Below are 20,940 nucleotides of genomic sequence, written 5' to 3'. Positions count from 1 at the left end.
GTTACAGGAACTTTATACTTAAGTTGACATTTTGCTCATGCAAAACCATAATTCAGACGTTATAGTTATAGTTATACTTACTGTAGGAAAGTCCTCCTTTTTGCCATGGTCACCCACAAACCTCTGGGACAGATAATGGTGGTTACTGACTCTTGACTGTGCCCTGGGTACTGCTAACCAGTCCCAGGGCCAGTGCTCTGTGTAAAGTGGATATGCTAATTATAATCGGCAGTATCAACCTACCTATAAATCCCTATTATATGGTAGGGCATGTAGGTTTAGGGACCCCAGCATAGGTAGTGCTCCTCTGAGGTGTCAGTATCATTTTAAGGCAGGCCTGCCTTGCTGACTGCTCTTAAACTAAAGTTACATGCAAATTCGACTTTCAAATTAAAAGTACTTCCAAAGTCTGAAGCTATCTTATGTTTACATATTCACCCCTAACTTATTGTTATTATAAATCCAGCAACTTGCTATTGTTGAATTTAATATAACTAGTTTAGGGAAAGAGTTTTAGAACTCTACCTAAAAGTTGCCAAATTCAGCTCTGTAGTGCCCTTCTCTGATTGGTCAGCCTCTGGCAGCCTGGGGTGGCCAATCAGAGAAATGGCCTGAGCTGAAGACAAAGACTGTGCCTGGGGAAGGAGATCTGCCTCCGCAGATGGTGAAAACAGAATGGGGTAGAGCAGCCAAACAGGTCTTCAAAGGAGGGAAGGACAATTGGAGCAGGTAAGGCCCTCCCTCATTTCCTGCAAGCCCAGTCAACCAAGTGTTAAGGATTTTCAGCCACACCAGTGGGTGGACTCAACCAGTCCTAACCTCCAAAATGTAGTTTCTGCCATTTTGGATTTTTAAAGAATGTTGCTCCATGGGATTGATTTTTGACACACTTTCCAAGAAGTGGTCATCCAAGAGGATGATGGCCTGCCTGTGATTGGACAGTTGCCTTCCCCCCCTGCTTTTCACTCCAGGAGCAAGAATAAATATGGCAGAGCTGCACCCGCACCTCCGATCCCTACCAGGAACAAGACAAGAGGAAGGCTGCCCTGCTGGACCCCTGACCTGCACCTGGACACTGCAGTCTGAAGGACTGCACCAGCGGCACACTTGGGCTTCACCGCAAAAAGGGCTTTGCCTGGCTTCAACTGGTTCAGGAAAGGGCTCCCTGTTTTCTACAGGTGACAAATGGCTAACCAGAGTCCAATGCATCAAATCCTGAAGAAATTGACCAGTAGACTACTGTCCAGTGGTCATTTTGGAGTTTGAGCCACGTGCATTCTGGGAGTTGGAGTCCTAACCTCCAAGGAGCAACTCAGAGCTTCTAGAACCTTGGGGTGAGCTGTGAACTCCTAAAGAACCTTCACAGACCTTCTGGAAAAAGATCCAGAAGTTTGGAGAACTTTTGGAAAATGCTCCATAAAGGGACCGACCCGACGTCGTGAGTCAAGCCAGCCTACCTCAACCGAGACCCAGTCTGACTTGCAGGTTCGTTCCGCTGAAAAGCTCCAGAACCCCAGACTTTTAGGATTTCACCAGGGCTCCTGGAGAGGCAATTTGACGATGTCGACTCAAAACAGCTTGATGAGAAGGGTCATCCAGAAAAAAGTTCCAAAAAAGTAACAAAGTAAAAACCTAAAAAGTTGAACGGGACTTCCCGCGCAGCGAATCCAAGGAAGGCTCCTGGGACGTCTGATCCAAATTCAATTTCAACCTGGACAAAGGTTTCTGTCCTGAGAAATCCTCTAAGTCCAAAGGTATAGTTCTTCACCGAGGTCTCCTGCAATGTGTATCTGAAGAGGGCTCCAGGGAGATCAGATTGGATTGGTGACTTTGTCCTGGTGAGAAAAATGTTCTAGAAAAAAACTACGTCCGAGGTAAACTTTTGACCAAGGCCTCCCGCTTGCTGTAGCAGAGCAGGGCTCTCACAGTCGGCCTCAAACTTTGACTTTGCCCCTGTCGAGGTGTCACCAGACATCCCGAGTGGAGCTTTTAGTTTCTATGTTCTCCTTATCCGACTTTATTTGTTTCGGGGTCAAATTAAAGAGAAAAATATTTCCTATTTTTATGAATTGGTTTTGGATTTTTAAACTTTTTCCTGTGTTTTATTTTATTACTGTTCTGTGTTATTTGAATGCTTTACACACTTTGGGCCTCATTACGACTTTGATGGTCTTTTCAGAAGACCACCACAGTGTCGGCCGCCAAATGACCACTATGTTGGCAGTAATCCAACAGCTGCATCATGACTCACACTGTGAAGACTGCCAAAAAACAGCCACAAAACTGACACTACCTGGAGACAGAATGGCAGGAAAGAGGCAAGTCCACCACCAGCACTCCCACACCAACTCTTTGCCACCCGCCAGATAATGAGCCACAAATCAGCACAGCAGTTCTTCCACGGTGGAAAATCATTGGCAATGTGAACCGCTGCGCTCAGAATCTACCACAGTCAGAACACATTATCACATAGGATAGTTTGAATATCCACACCTGACACACATAAACACAATAGACACACCTACTCACAACACTATATAAGACACCTCAACACAACCCACAATCCTTTGCTACAAATGCGATTTACACATACACAAAGAGCAGGCAAATACTCATATAGCACGGTTACACCTTAGGCACAGATACACATCCCACCCAGCACACACACCTGCACTACGAACACAAAACACACATAATGACCACACACACACACAACATAAGCGTCCATCACCCACTACGCACCACCGAAACCCCAGCAATCACCTTACACTGCACACTTAGACACACAACAACCCCCTCCGACCCACAACACAACCACTACCATGTCTCCACAAAAGCACCCACGGTTCACAGACGATGAGTTCAGGGTCATGGTGGAAGAATGGGTCAGGGTAGAGCCACAACTGTTTGGCGCACTGGTCCAAAAAACCTCCATTGCCAGGAAAATGGAGCTATGGCAGAGAATAGTCGACAGGATCAACTCAGTAGGCAACGATCCATGCACAAGGGAGGACATTAGGAAGAGGTGGAACGACTTACGGGCGAAGGTCCGGTCCATGGCATCACAACACCAGGTTTGCCGTGCACAAGACTGGCGATAGGCCCCATCTCCTACCCCACAGTTCACTTCTTGGGAAAAGAAGGTTTTGAACATCCTGTATCCCGATGGCATGACTGGAATACCTGGTGGACTGGACTCTGGTAAGTGCACACAACCTCCATGTCACACAATTGTTGTGTACTGCATGCTTCCTCACCACCCAAATACTCACCAATGTACTGCATGTCTCACTACACATCCCATCTATCCAGCTAATTCCCCTTTCCTGCATGCCATACCTCCACCCAGCCCCACTGCCCACACAGCCATTGGCAAAGGCACCCCTAGCATGAGCCAATATTAACACTACAACTCCCACAATGCACAAGCCCATCTACTTGAATACCTGGAATGTGCACATCACACCACATCATGTATGCTTATTGGACTATCTATACCAACTTGATGTTACAACTGAGGGCCACAACATGGCATTGACAGCAATGCAACAGTACAGCACAGTGCCAAACAATGCTAAACTCAGCTGCAGCACTGTGACTAATCCTATTGGCCACTTATCAGGAGCTACAACCCCAGAAATTCACCCATGATGGTATGGTATGTTAGATGGCAGACACCATGTGCAGCGTGCACAGAAAGCAGATTTACCTTTCATACTCCCATACCCTCCACCCACTGGGACACCATGCTGCTATGTCCAGCCTACTACCAATCGCAACTAAAAAGCCTGAATGTCACTAGCTAACAGTGCAGAACAGTCATGTGAACTGTCAGTCTGTACCAGTACCCATCCACACAGCCATATGTACTAAACTTGAATGACCCCAACCTAAATAGAGTATGGTATACATGTCACAGATGCTGCACAGCATACCATTGGTGCTAGGTAGTGGTCTGTCATTGTCATTGCTGGGTGTCTTGTCAAGCCAATGTAACCAAAAGAGTTAACCAGACCCATGTTCAACATGTAACTCCCTCTCCCACTCCACCCACAGGTACCCCTGCCAGTGCAATCATGGAGAGGATACTAGAGACTTCCAGCCCACCACAGGATGAAGGCCCCAGTGAGGATAACACGTCTGGATGTCTGGACACTGATAACCTACCTGGACCATCTGGGTCTACCTCACCCTGCCCACAGCAATCCCCCCCAAACCCTGTGGCCTCAACATCACAGCCTTTCCTTCGTCCCTAAACCTGTGTCCCAAGTACAGATGAAACTATTGTGTGCCCCACAGTACAGGGACCGGAGTCCATCCCTCAGACCCCAGACAATAAAGGTCCTGCGAACACTGGGAGCAGGCACACCGTGCCAGGGACACAGGCACATGGGGGCATGGGGCGTTGGAGGGAAGCTGTGGTACAGAGGATGGGGACAGCCTACCATCTCCCAAGTCCTGGGAGCATAGCAACAATCCAAGGACAGGCCAGATCATAACCATGTTGGGGGAATACCAAAGGCTGAAGAGGGAGTACCACCAGGAGATCATGCAGCAGTGGCAGGCCCACAATGCCACCATGGGCTCCATTGCAAGGGTGCTGAGGGATATCAACACCACCCTGCATGCTTTCTCCACCCACCAGTAGGTCCCTTCCACTAGCAACAGAACATTAGACCCATCCACGTTAGCGGTAGCCAGCGGAATGGAGGCCCTGCCAGGGGAACTACAGCCATCAGACACCCCTCCCTCTTTAGCTGAAGAACACCTCCGCAAACATGGACATCCATCCAGAAATCCAGCTGGAGCAGATGCCAAGACGACACCCACTGCCAGGAAGTGACCCCCACCTAATTTGTCTCCCTTGTGTGCCACTGAGACACTCTGTTGACTGTACAATGACATAACTCCATCTCTCCATAGGCAATTGGACACTGGACCTGGGCAACCAACAGCTGTACCACCTACTCTGATGATTCCATCTACCATGCCCCCTCATCACCTCTTGGACAATGTTTGCACCATATATGTTTGTTACAACTTCAATATATGCACAATAAACACCAATGGAACACAGCTACTGTATATGTGTCAAGCCGGATATGTCCTTCCAACGAGAGAGGGGTGCGCGTCAGACCCAAACCCCACTAATGGCCCACATTTTGACAGTGGCCTACCCTGAGGTGGATAGGCATTTGAGGGCAGGACAGCAGCCACAAGGGGGTGAGTACTGACTGTATCCTGGGACTTAGCTCGGGTTGTATGGGATTAGCTGCCTCACTGTATCTTATGTGAAAATGTAGTCAATGCAACATGTATGTAGACTTGGGAGGAAATGGGTAGTAACCACCCAGCCTGAGCATTAGTGGTAGATGTGTCTTGATGGTTTGCTGTCTTTAATATGGATGTGAGCTTGTGTACCACCTTATCCATTGAGTATGACCTGCTCTGTCCCTCTGTATTTGGGCATTTGTGGCTCTTAGGTGTCAGTCCACTCCCATATGTATGGCATACCTGTATATGCAACTGGGTGACTCTCCTTTATCATTGGGACAATAGAAACGAGGTACTGGTAATGGTGTTGACTCTGTGAGTCAGCCATTACATTTCCACCACAGATATGGCTTGTGTAGAACTGGACTAATGGCTTGACAGTTGTATCCCCATATATTGGTAATCTGCTATCTGACAGATATGTGAAGGTTGGTCAAGTAGGCTTATTGGAAAAGTAGCTTTGAAATGGTCTAATTACAAACATCATGCATTTCTAAGTGCTAGTGGGGATGAAAGCTTGAACACAATGGGATGGTACTAGAGGTGGTAAGTGCCTAGACAGACCTAGTCATTCACAATGTGTAATGTTAATGCCATGTATGCCAATGCCCTAGCAATTACAGTGCTACATGGCTTATTGGGTGCCTACATCATGTCCCGATTGTTACTTGGGAGCACATGTAATGAAGTGTGAACTTGTCAGCTACTCTTGGCCTAGCTTAAGTGGGTGATTAGGGCAGGATTGGGTATTGGATGACTAATGAAATGTTGATGTAAAATAAATGTTGTAGTTCCTCTGCTGAGGCAGCCCTATGTAGTAGTGTGATGTGTTGTCGGTGCCAATGTGGTGGTGTTGGGCCTTGTATGCATATTCCATACATGTATTGACCGTCGGAGATGTGTGTTGCCAGGACTGAGGGACAGGTATTATTAAATCTGCAATGGTGTGATTGAGGGTGGAGTTAAGATGTTGTGAAGTCCTACTGGTGAAAATGCATGTGTGGTGGTTTTGTTTGTGGGCCAGGATGTTGTGTATGTTCCGGATGTTCATCAGTTGTGACACTGCACTCAGTGATTGGGTACAGATGTGTAATATGTGCAATATGGGCCATTGTAGATTCACTTAGATGTATGATTAGTTGTGATATATATATGTGTTTGGTGTCTGTAGATCTTCCTCTGTGATTGGGTTAGACTAATCGCATGCCTGTACCCATTACTTGTATTGTTCACATCAGATGTCACCTGTATGGCTGTCTAACTTGTTGAGGCTTAATCAGTTATTAGTAACAAATTACCATTATTGTACACAGTGTTATGTCAGCCATGTAATGTGACAGGCAGATGCTTTGTGGTGTGTGAGTGTAGTAGTATTCACTGTCCTGGATATCTCACAAAGGACATGGACTGATCAGCTGTTGTAACTGTACAGGTCTGATGTGTTTGGTTCAGTCAGCTGCACTTCCAATAGGAGGATAGAGTTATGTAAATTCAGGGAGACATTTGTACTTCATCCAGGGCATGATGTGCATGCACACATGGCAATGGTGTTGATCATGTGGGTGACTCCAATCATAAAGACTTACTTGCATGTTGATGTAGGTGTGAGGGTTGGCACACAGGGGTGGGTAGTGGTGACATGTGACATGATGTAGGACATGTGTATTGGCACCTGAGATAGCCTAGGCAGGATATGTATTGTCACAGATGTGCATGTTTACATGTGTGTATGTGGGGTATGTGTTAACCTTCTCTCGCCCACCTTCTCTCTATATTTGTGTGCATCGGCAGGTGAAGGAGAAGGGGCACAGGCAAGTGGGGATGCTGCAGGCCACGGGACCCGGAGTGCTGCTCCCAGCGAGGGACCCAGTGGCACGGAGTGCGAGGGGAGTGCCATAGGGGAGACTGGATTATCCATGTCATCTTCCAAATTCTCTTCCAGTGGACACACCCTCCGGTGGTGGATCCTTCTAGGACCACCCCAGCACCATTATTGTCCACTATCCCCCTTACTACTACCACCACCTTCCCTGTAGCTCCCTACCCAGTTGCCCGTGCCCACTCACCAAGGAGGGCGGGCATCTCCTTCGCTGCAGGCATCTCTGCCCCTGCCCCAGTCAGCCCTGCTGCCCTCAGTGAGGAGGCTATTGACCTTTTGAGGTCCATATCTATGGGTCAGTCAACCATTGTGAATGCCATCCAGGGACTGGCAGATCAAGTACAGCAGAGCAGTGTGTTCCTGGAGGGCATTCACAGTGCACTGGCTGGCCTTCAGAGATCCTTTCAGGCTCTGGCCTGCACACTGATGGCATCCAGTCAGCCTGTCTGCCCTCCACCCTCCACCTACCTCTGCCCAAACCCCTCTTCCCAAACTCAGCCAAAGCACTCACACACACAAGCATGCATCCACCTCAACAGCCAAAAGTACCACTGTCAAACACAAACACCACAAGACCCACCACCGGTATGCACACACACCCACCTGTAGACACACCAGCATCCACTACCTCCACTGACTCCCCCACAACACCCTCCTTCACAGACACTACACCAGACACTATACCAGACATACCTGCAGCCACCACACCAACATTGACAGATCCAGCCACCACGCCTATCTTACCCACAGTCAGCACAAAAGCAGACCTGCATACATCCACTCCACTCTCAAATCCGCAGCCACCACAACCATTCTGACACACCCACATGCAGCACATCTGCTATATCTTCAGACACCACCCCAACAGACAGTCACCCATCCAGCATTGCATCTCCCAGCACCTCCTCCCCCTCCCAAGACACATAAATGCCCAGTCACCCACCCAACAGACACCCACCACCCACAAGCATTCATCACACACACTTACACCCAAGACATCCCCACCAACACCTCCTGCAACCACTCCCTCTAACTACACTCCCAAACCGTTTTGCCATGACTGCCCCATGTGTCTAAAAAGCATTTCCTCTTGAAGTTTTCCCTGTTTCCTACTCCTCTCCCACCCCGTGATACCCCCAAATGGTCTGTGCCCCTCCCAAGTCAAGCCCTTCCACCTCTAAGTCCTCCCTTGCACCCCTTGCTAGTACCCATGCCCCTCCCCCACCAAGAAGTCAACTTCTCCCAAGCCCAAAGACCCCCTTCCCAAGCCCAAAGAACCCTCCTCCCAAGCCCAAACATCCCAACCCCTGAGGTGCTTGCATGCCCCCTTGATGCCCCACCCTGTGGAGGTCATTTGGCAGTCAGGAGTCAAATGGGGGCACACAGAGGTACCATTTGTTGACACTTTGGACATTGGACTGGCCAATGGGCTGAATATTGTATATAGTTATTTATTTTATTGCCTACTCAACGATTTTAATACATCTGGCTCAACCTGTTGTTGGAATCGATGGTAGAATATTTGCCTTGCCTTATTTTCCACATGTGTGTGGGTTGTGCTAGCTGTAGAGTCTGGTGTGTGTGTGTGTGTGTGTGTGTGGGGCCCTGGCTTTTGTTCCACTGTGATGGCTGTGTATAGGATATGTTTGTGTTTGGTAAATGCATGTATGTGGATTAATTGTGTATTGTTTGTGTTGGGATGTGTAATGGTGGTGTTGTGTGACCTTGTGTGGTTGTGTGTGTGGTGATGTTTGTCAGATGTGTTGTGTGTTGTGGTATGTCATATGTTTCGTTGTTTGTCTGTGTGATTATGTATCTTGGTTGTCAGGTGTTACGTGTTGTGGTACGTATGTGGTGTCATGTGGAGGTGTGTACTGAAATCGCTTGTGTGAATTGGTGCTGTTGTATATTCTTGTATTTGACTGCTGGTGCTGTGTATCTGCAAGTTGCTGTGTGTACTGCACAAGTATGTTGGCCGTGGTGTGTGTAGTATGGGTGTGTGTTGTATGGGTGTATATGTGTGTGTGTGTATGTGCATATGGGTGTGTGACTACATGTGTGTGTCACCATCCGCCCTGAATGTGTATGTTGTGTGTGTACTTTGCGTTTTTCCTACAGTGTCAGGTAGGTAAGTGTACTCACGGTTGTTGTCTTCATTGCCGTCTCTGATTCCAGAGTCATTGTGCAAGCAGAAGCAGTAGGAGGACTTCCAGTTCGGGTTCCATGGCTGCTCCAGACTGGTATGTGTTCCAGAAGGTGACTTTTTCTTTTTATAGAGTTGGTTTCCGCCAGGATTTTCATAGTGGTGCGACAGAAGCGGAAATCTTGGAGGTGTGCAGCCTCGTAATGGTGGAACATGGTGTCCCCCGGCCTGAAGGTGGCTACCGCCGTCTGTGGCGGCATGACTGCACTGGCAGTAGTTTGGCTGCCTTCTGCTGGCAAGACCTCCAAGGTCATAATTTGGTGGTCTTCTCCGCCGGCCCATTGGCGATACGACCACCGTTGACATGGCGGTTTGGTACCGTCAAACTCCTAATGACCTCCTTTGTCGCCTAACTTAAGACCTGTTTGCTCATTGCCAAGCTACCAAGGGTTGAGCTGAGGTTAATCTATTGAGACCTAACTGAACCTGGTTGGGGTTAGTGGCCTATTGCTTACCTGCCCTTACCAATAATCCACTTTCCAACACTTATGTTAAGAAACTGTAACTTGTTGCCCAAGTTACTTTTTGGCACAAGTTATAGTTTCTTCAGATAAGTATAAATGCTGCAATACTATGGTTTTTTATGGGTAAAACATCAACCTATCTCTAAGTCCTTGTAACCTTTGCTTATTTTCAGTGGATTTCTATGACTTTTGTAACTCACACATTAATATTTCTGTCAAGTTGCATCCAGCCAATCAGGGTCTTTCTTTTTCCCTTGATTCGAGGAGGATCCTTGGATGATTTAAGGATCTGTGGATCAGGCAAAAAACGAAATGGGTAGTTTTTTGCCACACCACTACATGTATCCTATGGGGTCAAGATACCTGTATCCTGACCCCCTTATATGTTTTTACGCTTTTTTTTCCCACCCCCAGGCACTGCAAGAAACAAAATGGCACCTGCAACTTTGCTGTCTGGTTCTGGCCAGCCAATCAGGGACTTGCTTTTCCTCTGAATCTGCACAGGATCCGAAGCGGATCCACGTCCCTATGGATGCAAAAATGGTTTTCATTTATTAACTAGAAAACTACTTAAAGGATTTACACCAAATCACAAAAAGGGTGCTTTCTGGACGAAGAGCTAGCTTTCTGCCAAATGTGGTCTAAATCTGTCCAGCGGTTTGGGCTGTAGTCATGTTCAAAATCCCTATGAAAATTAACATGGGGAAAATGCGTCTTTAGGACCCTCCCCCTTTTTTTACAGCCCTTGCTTGACAGATCACCCGGAAACTTTCAAGACAGCAGCTGAAGTGAGCATTGAAGTTTTGTGGAACATTTTGTAAAGATTCATCAACCAGCGCCAAAGTTATAGGCAAGTCAAAAAACACTTTCAATCGTCCTAACTATAACTACCTACTTGTGACACCAGTAGGTTGTCTCTGTGTGTGTGTGTGTATGTGTGTGTGTGTGTGTGTGTGTGTAAATATATATATATATATATATATATATATATATATATATATATATATATATATATATATATATACACACACACACACCAAAACACAAAGTGCTGGTATCTGCTGGGGCTGAACCGGTAGTGATTCGAGCAGGGTTCCGGCTACCTTGAATATCACAAACACCCTTTCCCTCCTGGAAAAGAATCACAGAAATCTCCTGAGAGTGCAAAGATGATTTTAATGAGACCACTCTCAAAGTGTTTCTGTCCCAACGGACCTTTATCACGGGTAACGGGAGTCAAGTGACCACCACGCATAAAGATATAATAAAAATAGTGAAAAGACTCATCCAGTATCAGTAACATGGGCGCCATCATGGAATAATCTTGGTAAAACAGACCGAGCATGTAATAGTACATCTACTGCATATATACAACGATTTACTTAATCCAGACATAATATCAGAGTCCTCAATAATACAAATCTAAACCCAATCCATTTATACATAATAAATAAACTTATTTTGCATAATCTGTGTAATTTTCTGTCCTTTCTATATCCAAATTAGTCTTAATTTCACAATCATGATATAACTTATTCAAAGCTCTTCTATATTCTAAATACCTTTTTTCTTTTCTTTGTTCAGCTCAGTACACGATAATGTGAACAAGCAGGAATAACCAAGAAGTTTGCATAATTTGTGTATGACCACTTGGGGGATATTATGATCACTATAAGCTACTGCTACAATCATAAGTACATGTGGGGTAAAAGCCCACTTTGGCGAAACATAATGCATTTCTATTTTTTATTTATTATTAACCACATGCTAGCAGACTGTGATATATTGTTATTCTTTATTTTGGTTTTTGGAGAAAAAAAAGGTGGTGGTCACTTTACTCCGGTTACCCGTGGTAAAGGTCATTTGGGATGTCTGCACAAGCTTTTATTTGCAAAATCGTCGGGGAGGATCTGTGCCCCAAGATATACAAATGTGCATTTCCTTTGATTTCTCTTAAACTTCCAAACTGATTTACACCAAATAACAAAAATCGTAAACTGCAGACCAAAAGCTAAATTTCTGCCAAATTTGGTGTAATTCCGTCCAGCGGTTCAGGCTGTAGTCGTGTTCACAGCTCCAACGGGAATTAACATGGGAAACATACACGTTTTTCAACCCCCCCCTTTTTCTCGGCCTCCTCTTCATGGATCACACCCAAACTTTCTGTGCACAACTAGAATCACCGCACACTTTTTTTTTCGAAAATTTTGTGAAGATTCATCAAACTGCACGTAAGATATGAGCAAATCAAAAAAGCTTTTTCAATGGAAACATGGTCCTAACTATAGCTACCTACTGGCGACCATATATATATATATATATATATATATATATATATATATATATATATATATATATATATATATATATATATATATATATATATATATATATATATATATATATATATATGAAATTGTATTAAATATTCTATTAATTTAAATAAATTTAAAGTTTTTTTACACATTTATAAAAAATACAACCTAAAAATATGTATATTCATATATGTAATAATTATAAAGTACTAAAAGTTGTGTATAAAATGTATTTACATTCTAGTATTTTAACATTAATGTATACGTTTAAAAAGTCAAAAAATGTATTTTGCACAATTTCCCTGTGAGGTTCTATTTTAAGTCCCCGTCTCCATTTTTTTTCCCTTTGTAGCAGTGTTGCAATACCATTGGATGGCAATGTGTGGTGCTGGGCTTAATCAAGTTCTGGCCTGGAGTACGTTTAAAACTGTTTTGGTCTCTTCTTGCCTTTAGTAACTTTACAAGTGCAGTTTGTGAATAGAAGTGGGCTTACTCTTTTGTGGGTATGTGCCTGTCCGTCCCTAAACCCCTTCTGCTTAGTAGTAGTCCTCTTTTTTTAGCCACTCCCACGAGCCCCCCCACACTTACTGAGTAGTAAACTTACAAGTGTGAGGATCTCCCCATTGAAAAGATAGGAGAGGTGAGGGTGGAAACTTACACTTGTAGGGGCCTAGTTTACAAACGTAAACTTACACTTTTGTGTAAGTTTACATTTGTTTAGGAATTCACAAACTCTGATTTAATAGTAAGTTTAATACTGCAGAGGCTTGGCAGTCAGGTTGGAGAGCTCCGGACATAAAAAACATAGGCATGTCTTCTGTTTTTATGTGCAGAGCGCTCTGCCCTAACTGTGAAGTTTCCGCGATCGTAAAGTTATATTAAATCCGAGTTTGTGATTCCAAAACAAACACAAACGTACACAAATGTATAAATTTACCTTTTGTAAAGTGCATTTTGTAGTAAGTAAGAACTCCTACTGCAGTACTACTTTACGTACTACAAAATGACGTTTATGAACCAGGCCCAGTGTTTTCACTGCAAGCGGATTTTGAAAACCTTCTACTTTGGCAAAGCCAGGGAATCACCAACTCTGCCATTTGGCAGCCGAATGCCACAGATGAAAGTCCTGAGGGAGGGAACATGTAGGACATCTCTAAGGCTGCCATCTGGCACCTGCATGCAGCCAATGCGCATTCAGGGATATCCAGGACGTCACTAAGTCCACATTGTGGCACCTAGTGCACCATTGCGGGGCAATGGGGAGGGCAGAAAGGGAGAGGTGGCATGTCTGATGGATTAACGTATACAGTATTAAACAAGTAATGACTATAAAAAAAATATAAAAAAATTAGTTCCATGATGTCTGTAGTGGAAAAAGCAAGGTTGAAAAGAGCTGTATTCCGGGGAAGAGAAAAACGCATAAAGGGAGGAAATCCCCTTCTAAGAACCAGGGGACTGATACTGACAAGAAATTCATCCAATCATGAGTAAGAGTTTGCACTGTAGAGTATTGTACACAGTGCTCTTTGTGACACTTGGAGCAGTCTGTGGTGAAACCGCAAAAAGCACCGAAGGCACCTCCAGATGGGCCTAAAAAACACAGCAGTCATGCAGAATTGAAATTGAGTCTATTCTTTTCTTGATTTGCAATTCAACCCATTTTTTTTTTTTAACAGTTTTATTTTTAGAAATGTTTTGATCTGGGTGCACTCAGTGAGGGGGATATTTTAAAGGGGGACAATTAATTTTAAATTTCAATTTGATATGCTCTTTGCACTTTTATTTTTTCCTCCGTTAATGGCACCAGTTTAGAACGAGGTTAGGTCGACAGTCACAATGGTGTCAGCGGTATCTTTGTTTGGCACTCTAGTTGTTTTCCGGGCACTGTATTTAATCGACGGTGGTGCATGGATGCATCACTTGCATGCCAAAGGCAAACCAGTCTGTTCCCATCCATGTCCAGATGGGGCCGGGGCCAAGAACCCTGGTCCTATCACACAAATTTCCTGAGTCTATTCATCTGAACAACTACACATACTAGGAGTAATTAATAAGTGCAAGGGAGCCCATTCAATAGATTATTGCAGAGATATGTACATGCATCTATTGTAATTTTATCCTCAGGGATGAGTATCAAATTAGAACAAGACATTTACCTGACCCGATCACATGGAAGATGTTTCTAATTAATTGTAGATCACTGACATGTTACAAGTTAGAATTGCTCACATTCCTGTGTCATGAACATCTGGAGAAACCTGGCTTAATGAATGATGTATGCCCGATATTGTTCAGGCGTGACCAATGGGACATAATATTGCTAGATACAATCACTTAATCAAGGGGGTGATGGAGTGGGCATAATATATGAATCAACATTAGGGTACACTCTCTCCCTTTCACTTTTCCCAGACTTTGAAGGCACTTTATTTTCTATTAATGTGGCCCCTTACTTTCACCTTATCAGGGACCCACACCACAGTTCATAAAGGCCCTCCCAGATTTTTTTGCCTGGCACAGTGCTACATAAACCTAACTTTACACTTTTGGAGATCTTAAATATTCACCTAGAGGACATCAGGTGAATAATGCCAGTACCCTTGTACAGGATTTAGTGGTGCTACAATTGGAACAACGAGTAATGATCCCCAGCACACAAGAAGGGTCATCTTTTAATCCCAGTCTTCACTAATCTTCCCAATCTATTGGTAGAAAACACTTTCAATATCATCTGGGCTGATCATTTTATGATCCCCATACTTTTGTTGAGTCTGAAGGAAAGCTGTATGGTGCCATCGTTGTCAGTATTAGACCATGGCTGGACTAAACTTGATACAATGAAATGAGAAAACTCTCCTCTGGGCTCTAAGCCTGAGGTGGGGAACAATATTTCCAATGCAGTCCAAAATTTAATGATTGGATCACAGCACCCTTAGATAATAACATTCCAGTTAAAAATCATAAACATGCCCGCCAAGCAAAACGAGCCTCATGTTTCATCTTAGATTTGCAAAAACTGTAAAAAAGAATGTAAAAGATTGCAAAGGTATTAGAGAAACGCCAATGACTCCAATAGTAAAATGGGAATATAGGAAGTCAATTAAAAAATACCACCATGCAATCAGAAGAGCTCGGGTAGATGATTATGCTCTAAAAATAGATATGGCATGAAATTCTGCCAAATAACTATTTACGGTGGTTAAATCCCTTATAAATCCAGAAAGTAAGGGTTGTAATGCCATCATGTTTTATTCACTGATGACAAAGCACAAGGCAGGATCTCTGCTACAGGGAATCAAATAGAATCCTTACTAAATACAATAAAATCAGGGTCCTCTTTAGAAGCACGCCCTCATATTCTTAAGCTGGGGGAGAAAGCAATCTACCCTCTGCTTCAAGACTGACTTAACCTGTACTTACGAACTGGCACAGTGCTGCCTACTTGAAATCATGCTGTAGTAAAACCTGTGCATAAAGAAAAGACACCCTTGATCCCCCTACAAGTGGAAATTACAGGCTGATATCCTTTCTACCAAATGTGGGTAAGGCACTAGAAAAACATTTGAATCAAAACCTCAGTATATATTCGGAACAAAAAAAAATCACTTTATCCTACTCAAACTGGACTTCAGTCCAGTCACAGCACAGAGATGGCTTTGCTAGCTGGGGTGGAGGAATTTGAATCTTGGCAAAGGAGAGATGGGAGCAGTTATTTTACTGGATCTAAGTGCTGCCTTTGACACAATGTCTCATGAGGTACTGCGGCAAAGATTACAAATGTCAGGAATATCTGGGCTTGCGCTGCATTGGCTAATCTCATTTGCGGAGGATAGCACCTTTCAGGTATATGACTATCCTTTTTACTCGGAGATTTTCTCCCTGAAGTGTGGAGTGCTCCAGGGAACCTCTGAGTCCTACTGCTTTTAATCTATATGTAACCCCTTTGATGGAGATCATTCTAGCATATGATCTTTCAATTGCACCATCCCTCTAACTCAGAATAACTACTTTAAAATAGTCCTGCTCAAACCAAGCCTGAAGGAAGTAGCAGATTGGAGGTGTCATGATGTCTAAAACTTAATGGAGACAAAACAAAGGCGATGGTGATTGTCAACAATATTAATTGCTGGTCCACAATCCATTGGCCTGACTCTCTAGGCAATCTCCTGCCAAGTTCATGATTAAGAACCTGGGCATTTGGTTGGGTGACCAACTATTTAGATTCAAGTTATGAAGCTAGTGGCCAACTGCTATGGCATGTTGGGAATGCTGAGAAAAATATTAGACCTTCTAATTCCTCCAACACAGAGGATCGTGGTGCAGGCATCTGTTCGCTTTTGCCTTGGTGATGGAAACCCCCTCTACTTAGGCTGCCCACATGTCATGAGGAGATTGCAGGTGGCTCAGAACACAGCAGCTTGTCTGCTGCTAAAGATACCGAAGTATCAATCTATGGCGAGGTCCCTGGGCGCTTTGCATTGGCTCCCCGTAAAACAGAGAATCCAATTTAAGTCTCTAGGTATTGCTCATCGAGCATATTACAAAAAAAGCGCCCTCAGCTGCTCCAACATAAGATGCAACCTTACAGTACTTTTAGACCCCTGAGCTTCTCCTCCTTGAATTTAGTTGAGGTCCTCAGGGTGCAGAAGGCAACAAGGAGTGGTATGGCCTTTTTCTTCTTAGTGGCAAAATTATGGATTGAACTCTAGATTAAGGAAGGCAGAACATGAAAGCTGATTTAGGAAACTACTGAAAATCTGGTTGTTTGTGTAATTGGGACTTAATGAGCACTGAATCTACTCTGGGAACTCGAAAGCTCTAGTTGGGTAGCCATGGGCTATACAAGCACTTCAGAATTTGTTTTATAACACGAGTAGTAACATAATTGATTCAAAGTTTCTAAAAAGTGATGCATGAAGCAGTCTGAAATAAAATTGCCTTCGTGCGGCAGCATTCATAAATGTAAATAATTACATAGGTAATATTAAACCTCTAGGCAACTAAATGTAACATCTGTTTTGTATTGCAACAATATCTGTAGAAATTAATCTCGCTGTAAGTGAAACTAGTTTTAAGAAGCGCGTAATACTTTGGTGTATGTCGAGCAGAACATGGTACTCTTCTCTCGTATTTAGGACCATCGTTTTAAATCTCTCCCTTTCGGGGTAGGCATGGCTGCAACTAAGTAAAATATACCCTGTCTGTGTGTACTAGCGTGTACTGACTCATAAATCCATGCACTCCCTCTTCCTTTCATTAACCTACCTACTCACTCTTCCACCTATTCATCCATGTCTTTACCTACTGATTCATCATGCACTCATCCATTTGTGCACTGACTCACCTGTTCGTCCACAGTGTACTCATTAATTCATCTATGCATTCACTCGCCGTTCATCCTTCTGTGTATAGATTCACTCACCCATCTGTGCATTCATTCACTTGCCTGTTTATGAATCCGTCCATGCACTTCTATATATATCCGTCTGCCCTTCCTATTGAATTGCACATTCATCCACTTACCCAGCCACACAATCATACACATTTCAGCAATCAGTATAGAAGCACTTTTACTCTTTAAGCAGTCATTGGCAAAGCCATTAGGTCTGACCTTGACAGGCTAGCGCAATGGCCAATTTCTTTTTGTTTGAATTGCATGAGTGTGCAGGCAGCTTCCATATTACAATATCAGTTACACACTTTTTAACTTGAAAAAGGGAACCGGAAATAAAACACCATCTAGCTTAGCAACCAAAGTGCAGGAGGGTATCTATATCCGCTTTTTAAAGTTTCTAGAAGGACAAGAATATAGAAAAACCGCCCCGGTTTATCACTAAAGAAAATTGAACTTTTTTAAGTGGATGTGAATAATGTCCATAGATTTTGTGCAGTCACTCAAAATGAAGGGAACCAATGGGTAAAGTGGTCGGGACCATTGCCCGGTTGTATGCCGTGGTGGGCAGATTCAAAATGTGAATAACAGTGTAACTGACCAGTGGAAGAAGCCAGCTGAAGAAATGCCGTCTGTGAATGTATAGTATGTATTATGTTTTTTAAACAGTAGTCTGGCGAGAAAGCTAAAGTTATCTCAAAGGTCAGGCCTAAAAAACTTGCTAATGCTGGTTTTGTATTGTTTCTAAATATTCAGAGACTGCCTTGTGAGTTTGATGCTGGCTTATTGTGCTCTGTTTCGCAATGTACATATGGTGGATTAGTACACTTATGCGATGCCGCTTTTCAGGTGTGGATTGTTAATGGGTTGAAAGGTACAGACTTCACGTCGCCGTGTTACCACTGAGTTAAGTGTTGTGTGTTTTGTAATACCATCCTATTTCACAAAAAAATCAGGAAATGATTGAGACGCTGACTCCGATTCGTTTCTTTTTAGGTCTATGTCGCGACGTTTGCGGTGACTGCCTACGCCTCCAGCTTCTACAGAGCGGGCAGCAAGCCGTTTAATCCCATGCTCGGAGAGACCTATGAATTCACCAAAGAAGAAAAAGGCTTTAGATTTATTGCAGAACAGGTATGGCTGACTCTGTCTTTTTAACCCTGGCTCTTTGAATGGGGTCATGGAACAGCTTAGTTAGGAGGTCAGTGAAACTAGGCGCAAGCAAAAGAGGGGCACTGCTGCTGTTCCAGAATCACGTATTTAATGTGCCTAATAAAATCGCCGCTCTACAGCTCTATTTCACATTTGCCTCGTGTCAGAAACACTTCCAGGACCAATGCAGCTGCTGTAAGCATTGTTTCAGTTTTGAGTTGTTAAACCAGTTTACCCATTCACAGAACAGAAGAGAGAACATGCACTTTTGACTGCTTGACAAACACAGTAGGCCTTCCAAGGAGATGCTGCTAAAAAGGCACTCAATAATAGGATAAAACCGTCTAAGGGAAAAGGGATGCAGAGCGGGGTGGTAGGACGTGTTTAGGTCTTCAATGTAGTGCGGACCTGCGTCGAAGGTGTAACTGATCCCGTGAAAGAGGACGTCTCGTTTGCATCGATGGCATCTCAAACATGATATGGTGTATGTGGTAACGGAAGCGAACGAGTGTCGTCAGCTTCGACCATATAACTGAAGCTGTACTAGACCGCACACTGTTCAGTTGTTTTTTAGGCTTTTGCACCGTACATATTCCCTTTTACACGTATTCATATTTTGAGGCACAGAAACGTAGAGAATCTCAAATGTCAAAGGACGTAAAATGCATTTGCATTGCTTGGGCACATTTGTGCGTCCTATTTCAGTAATGCACATTTTGTATCTTAAAGAGAAGTTCCATCAGTAGCAGTAGGGTGTGTGCCCTTAAGCAAATAAGGGAACTTCTTTGACTCTATGCCCGTACTGTACGATCAATGCCAGGTCAGGAGCAAACAGCCTCTTTAGCTTTGCAGTAAATGCACACCACCTAGGCACTCAGTTCGGCCACCAGAGGTGGATGGATAGATAGATAGACAGATGGATACATTCTTTATTGTACAATTAATTACAATTATTGGTTGGCTGATGACAAGTAAATACTTAAGACATACATCTGAAAGGCAGTTAAAAACAACAGTTTATTAAAAAAAAAAAAAAAACAAAGTCTGATATCTGAGGTGTTGGCTTCACCCCAATGTACAACGCAATGCTGGGGCCTACATAATGTGCCGTATATTAAAGTGCTTTCAATGCCTAAAATGTTTACTTTACCTCAAGTATAAGTTCCGAGGCTGTGGCCAAGGTGAATAAAATGTGATTAAAATACAATGTCTTGACTGTATATTGAATTGGAAGGCCTCCCTTGAAAATGGAATTACCTGATTTCCCAGGGTCGGGAATACTCTGCTAGCCTCCATGGGCTAAGGTGCGCTATTTGCCACTAAATGAAGGACAGAAAGTCAGGCCCAAATAAAGTGCAAGGGTTTTTTGCGAGGTAAAAAGGCCTACAGTAAGGATAGTGCTGTCTGGCCTCATGATCATAAGGACCTTGAAAGGCCTGGAATTCTCAGTTCACCTGTGTCCCCAATACCTAACGTGCTGGCTTGACTATATAGGCATCAGGAGCAGACTGTGTACATTAAAGTGCAATGCTTTTGGTCTTTAGTTTTTAGCACCATATTAAAAATTCAGAGTCCACTACGATGACTAGAGGTGCTAGCGCAGTTTTAATACATTTCAGAAATCGAACCGCTAGCTGTGATGAATTGCCTCTCAGGCAGGCGTGCACGGCACCTTGGCACGACCTGATGTTAAGGATATGCCGTATTGACCTCAACCAGAAATTTCTTAAAAGGAGCAGCTTTTCGTAGGTGCAGAGAATGAGTCGGTAGTTCCTCTCTATTTGCCCATAAACAACAATGTCTGTTGAAGTCAATAAAATAAGGTTCCTCTGAAAGGGATTAGGCCAAATTGAAGTCTCATCAGTTGTTTTTTCATGACCTTTCAAAAGGGAAGTGAAAGGTAGGTCGGCAGGACCCCTGGTTCATACAGTGTAGCAGCCCAAGCACCATGTGCCGGTTTCTTCAGGGCTTGGACATCCTGCTGCTACAATATTTGTTTTGCTTGCTTAGCCAACAGTTTTGAGACTAGGGACACTGGGAGGCCCCTTTATCTACCCTCTAGACCCTCCAATACATCCAGTGCAAGGTTGAAGTACCTATGACAACTTGTCAAGCAGTTGTATGTTACTTCCCAGGTTACATTTTTTAGCATATTTTCTTTGCCTGCTTGACTTTGAGACATTAGGCTAGGAATTTCGCCTTCAGGATCAAATGCTGTGAAAACAGTCAAAATTTTTGTCGGATTTGGACCTGCAATGTAT

General features: G+C 43.8%; 1 protein-coding gene across 8 annotated transcripts in view; it reads left to right on the top strand.

Annotated features, from left to right (window-relative positions):
• Positions 1-20,940, top strand: part of OSBPL3 (oxysterol binding protein like 3) — a 911,347-nt gene that overhangs the window by 650,042 nt on the left and 240,365 nt on the right. For all 8 annotated transcript variants that reach the window (XM_069211408.1, XM_069211401.1, XM_069211406.1 and 5 more), the window contains one exon: positions 18,524-18,661. In XM_069211408.1, the coding sequence (XP_069067509.1) occupies positions 18,524-18,661 (138 nt within the window). The remainder of the gene's footprint in view (positions 1-18,523; positions 18,662-20,940) is intronic.

The sequence above is a fragment of the Pleurodeles waltl genome, chromosome 10 (genome assembly GCF_031143425.1).
Source record: "Pleurodeles waltl isolate 20211129_DDA chromosome 10, aPleWal1.hap1.20221129, whole genome shotgun sequence".
NCBI lineage: Eukaryota > Metazoa > Chordata > Amphibia > Caudata > Salamandridae > Pleurodeles > Pleurodeles waltl.
Note: the sequence above shows the minus strand (reverse complement) of the source record. Positions and strands in the feature narration are given on the sequence as shown.